The following is a 4,943-nucleotide window of genomic DNA, read 5'->3' as shown; positions in this document are numbered from 1 at the left end:
TATCATTTTGACTTTTCATTTTTAATGTGAATATTTAATGCATACACGATGATACCCTAATGGTCCTTTTTAATATATTTTTGTATCCTGAAATGTATTTCAATTTATTTATCAATTATTTAGCCTATAATTGTTTTTATCAAGTTAGGAGTATAAATCCATTAATCGGGGCTAATATCAAATTAGTAATTATTTGATTGATGTTGATTTGATCTCTTGCTTAATTATTATATTATTATTGGAAATTAGTAGGAAAAAAAAAGTGAATTCTATACTACGCATACAATTTCATAATTTAGGGGGATGTCATGCATCAGGAAGATGATGATGAGGACTACAACAATTCCTCAAATATTTTATTAGAAATGGATAAAACCATTTTTGAACTTAAGATTGAGATTTAAAACATGGAAGACGATATGAAAATTATTAATAAATTGAATTGTTTACAGTCAAATTCAAAATAATCTATAGGAAAGGTAATGATTATTATTAAGAGTGATAAATTTTATGTTAAAAATATAGAAAGCGGTTCAAATACCTTTATTTTTTCAATGTTTATTGTAATAATAATAATTTATAGTAACATTTACATAAATTTAGAGATGTTAATAGGTTGATAGAGTCTTTTTGAACAGATTATTTTATGAAATATAGTAATATTTTTTTCAAATTTTTAAATATAAAAGAAATTTTATATAGCCTTTCAAAATATTGATAATGGATTTGGGAGATTATTCTGACTCTAATTCAATTCAAAAATCAATAATTATAAGAGACGACTAATCGATAATACTCGAGAAAAAAAAGGAATGAAGAAAACAATGAACAAGTCCGGAATTAATATCGAAATTGACTGGGGTTTTCATTGATTGAAAACTATGAAGTAAACATTTTGGAATCATTTTGAGAAAGTAAAGAAAGACAAATTATGAGCTTTTATTCCTCTCTTGAGAGTCGATTCGAACAACTTCCAACGTAGCGTAGTAACCCTGTAGTAAAGCAAGGCCTGATTTGAGCAAAGCAAATGGGAATGTGACGGTTGCACCAATGTAAAAGAAGTAAAAATATCCAGATGTGAAATAAGAAACGTACAAGGAGACATAGAAGGCTTCATTTGTCAAGCACATGAAGTTAAGAAAGGTTTCATTCTCATAGTAAAATCGTAGAATGAAGGGAAGAGACTCATCTAGTCCGGATTTGTGAGACGTTTGACCTCTCACAACGGATACTTGGCAATGGATCCAGTGCATGGAGATGTCAATGATACTGGAAAGGGATAAAAAGAATGAATAGGAAGGATAGAAAATGCCAAGTGTGAAAACAAGGGCCATAGTGCCACAACGATCCGTGAGCATGTCAAGAAGAGCACCAAATTGAGTACATTGATTAAATTTCCGGGCAGCAAGACCATCCACTATGTCCAGGACGGCACTTAAACTATAGCAAGTGGCACAAAGGATGTAATGAGACTGCATTACGGCAATGGAGATAATAAGAAGGAAGATTCGGGTGTATCCAATGAGATTGGGAATGAAAAGAAACACATTGTTTGTTTTGAGAAGACAATCCAGACTACACGGCTCTTGATTAGATCCTAACATTCCTCTCCTCATTTAATTTTGTTATTTATTCAATAATAACTTACAATTTTAAACTGATTGTGAACAAAGCTTTAATAATACGTACTTAAAGTTACTTCTGTTATTATGAGATTTGCAAAAAAAAAGCTAATTGTGCGTATGCACTAAAGTGCATACGCACAATTTAGCATGCATTTATTCTTTCCTTTTATTAGTGCAATAATAATAAAGAGAAGGAGAAGTTATTTTTGCTGATTGAGTGCGTAAGCACTTTTCTGAATTCGCCTTTAATAAAACGTACTTAAATTGCAACAAAAAAGTGATGATCTCAATAGGAAATGAGATCATGAGTCGGGGCTTTCTACATAACTATGAATCAGATTATTGAATATGATAGATAAATAAAGCAACATAATTTGCTATATAACAAAATTTATTGAATTGTATATATTATATCCATATAGACTAGAGTATGCAAAAACTCGATAACGTTTAAAAAAATAAGGAGAAATGTATAAGATGTATTTCTCAATGATAATCATAATTTTATCGTACATTTTCTTAACATTTATTTTATGAATATAATAATTAATATATATATTTTTTCTTTGGGGGGGAGCGGGCTTACTCCATTATTTTAGAAAATAAATCCTTAAAAAGTTGCTTTTACCTAAATGTCCAAATAAAAAAATTTACGTCATTGAAATTGTTTATTGTTGTTAAAGTTTCTATACAAATGAATAAATTATTTTTTGATATGGGTAATATATTAGCTATTAAAGTTTCAATTTATTACATTTACTTTGATTTATTTGATTTATTAATATTATAAAACTCTTTTGCATTCCCGTCAAAGACAAAAAAGAGCACGTTACATATTCATTTCAATAGTTCCCTTTTGTGGGAATCAAAATAGGTATCACCTTAGAGAAAGAAATATATGGTGTCACAAGTGTTGGATCGGTCCTAGGACTGATTTCCTAATCAGTCTTAGTCAAAATAACGGACATAACAATGAACTGCACAAGAGATCATATAGCGCATGCACTGAATTTTAGTCGAATCAGAATTAGAGATAAGAAAAAAATATATAGTGATATGGTTTGTATACATTACGCCTCTTTCCCTTATGGTATCTTTAGTAGTAAGTAATGGACTTGAGTCTTTTACTACTTACTACCAAGTAGTAACTATGTAATTTCAGCTATTTTAGTCTCCATAAAATACCGATAAGGATCAGTCCTTCACTGACAAATTTTATTAGGATCGGACTGATAAAACTACAGTCTTTTTAGATCGATCCATAGTCACCCATAGAGAAAGAAATACAATGGTGTCATTCAAAATTATATTAAATAATAGTGTTGGGTTCGAGTCAAAAATTTCGAGTTATGCGTCTATTTGAGTTCGTATATCAATTTTTTAGTTCGGTCAAATTTTAATTTTTAAGAATTTATATGTAATAAACAAAGGGATATATCTTTTTGAATACGTGAACTGTTCTTTTAATAAGAAAAGAACGTCTTTAAAAGGGACTGTAGCCCCCTCTCCAGGCAAATATTTTTTATCAGGCAAAAATTATCGCTTTTATGAGACAAATTTTAAATGGGAAAATAGGGGATTTTATTTTCTAAAAAAAATGTCTCTCAAAATAAAATCCTGCGTACTATAAGTAGTTTTTTCATACCTTTAAAGTAATAATAGAAATTTGACTAAACATTACTGGAATGTTTCGAGTCTTAATTATTCGAGCTCTAATAAAGTGATATTTTAGTAGAGTTTATTTTGAGTTTGAGTAAAACTGGAGTCAAAAACTTATAGTAAATAATAAATATTTCTATAGTTAGACAAGTTCCGTGACTTTCTTTAAAAAAATAGCCAAGCAATTCTTTTTTAGCTATAAAGAATGCGAAGAATCAGCTGGTTCATATAACTACTCTCACAGTTATTAATTTACATTCATATTGACACTGTCGTTGAGAAGGAATCATCATGGGTCATTTAGAGTTCGGAAATTTAACCAAGATTAGGGGAACCACCTACTACTCCCTGTCTCCTATGGAACAGAGAGCTTTTGCTGGAGCATTCACAAACGGACTCCCAATTTATTTAGAAGATTTAAGCGCAATGTTGTTTTCATTGCTCCTCGTAAGTTAAAAATAATATCAATATTTTTGGAGATTTAACTCATTTTTCTCTATCTTTACAGCATTTATTACATCATACTTGATTTGGGATTGGGGTGAGAAGTCATACGAACAGTTCCAAAGGAAGAAGAAGGATCAATACAGCCATGAATCATAAAGTTTCTTTCTGTTGTTTTTAGAACTTGATTATTGATTCATTTTTTTGTAGTGAATAAGTCTAAATAGATTTTTATTTATAGTTGTGGAAGAATTCGTGTAATTATTTCGTGTTCTGTTCTTAATTATAGAAAAACAATCATTGATAGAGTTGAAATAATGGTAATACATATATGTATAACTATCAGATTAAAATAGTGTCATCGACTGAAATATTGCACATTCGAATAAATTAATTCGATATATCGCTGCCTTAGAATAAAAATGTCCTATTTGGACATTTCAAAATCGTTTAGGAAAGACAATAGACATTTTTTGCTATACATAATTGATTTTATTATTGGTAAATAAAGGATTTGCTGGATCATAAAACATATTACATTGATAAAAGTAACATTAATCAGAGTATTAAAAAAAATATTTTTACCTACTGTTCAGGGTAAGGTGAAAACTAATAACGTAGCTTGTAAACAAATTTTGTGAAATTTGACTAGAAGACATTTCTACAATTTCTTTGTTAAATAGACGGTAGAGTTATCTAAACAACGTTTTCATGTTAAAAGCAAAGAGTAATTGAGTGTATTCGATCATGCATCTTAATCGTAGTAGAAATTGGCCATCTTGAAGGTATAAATATCTAAACTTTATAAGAGTATTAACTCTTGGCTTCTTTTTAATTAAACAAAATTGCGAATTATTGCATGTATTTGGATTTTTAATCTCATAATAGAGCTGACAAATATAATGATTTAAACCTTGACTGTCTTTATAAATCAAAAATATATTTCTATTGGATCTCAGACCCTAATAATGTATGAAAAATATAATATTACATCAGGATACGTTTGGTTTCATTGTTTAAGCAATAAATTAGTGATTACTTTTACAAGGGTCAGATATTTTTATCAGATTATTCTATGGATAATCGATTTATACAGATAAAATAATTTATTAGAAAAATCTAGTGACATCCCAGGCCTCGATTTTATTCAAATATCACTGCTCTTCGGTATTAAGTTTCATTCTATAATAATCGGTATTTAGATTTTTTTATTAT

The 4,943-nt window shown here is 29.0% G+C and overlaps 2 protein-coding genes across 2 annotated transcripts; one reads left to right on the top strand and one right to left on the bottom strand.

The window, feature by feature from the left end:
• Positions 1-506: 506 nt before the first annotated feature.
• On the bottom strand, positions 507-1,693 carry LOC121131241 (CDP-diacylglycerol--inositol 3-phosphatidyltransferase-like). The gene has a single exon (XM_040726749.2). The coding sequence runs from the start codon at positions 1,614-1,616 to the stop codon at positions 930-932; it is 687 nt and encodes a 228-aa protein (XP_040582683.1). The 5' UTR covers positions 1,617-1,693; the 3' UTR covers positions 507-929.
• A 1,662-nt stretch (positions 1,694-3,355) lies between these two features.
• On the top strand, positions 3,356-3,980 carry UQCR-Q (Ubiquinol-cytochrome c reductase ubiquinone-binding protein). The gene is given in 3 exon segments (XM_040726750.2): positions 3,356-3,678; positions 3,681-3,731; positions 3,793-3,980. Coding segments are annotated over 3 exon segments (249 nt in total). The 5' UTR covers positions 3,356-3,575; the 3' UTR covers positions 3,888-3,980.
• Positions 3,981-4,943: the final 963 nt, after the last annotated feature.

Source organism: Lepeophtheirus salmonis, unplaced genomic scaffold, assembly GCF_016086655.4.
Source record: "Lepeophtheirus salmonis unplaced genomic scaffold, UVic_Lsal_1.4 unplaced_contig_329_pilon, whole genome shotgun sequence".
In the NCBI taxonomy this organism is placed as follows: Eukaryota; Metazoa; Arthropoda; class Copepoda; order Siphonostomatoida; family Caligidae; genus Lepeophtheirus; species Lepeophtheirus salmonis.
Note: the sequence above shows the minus strand (reverse complement) of the source record. Positions and strands in the feature narration are given on the sequence as shown.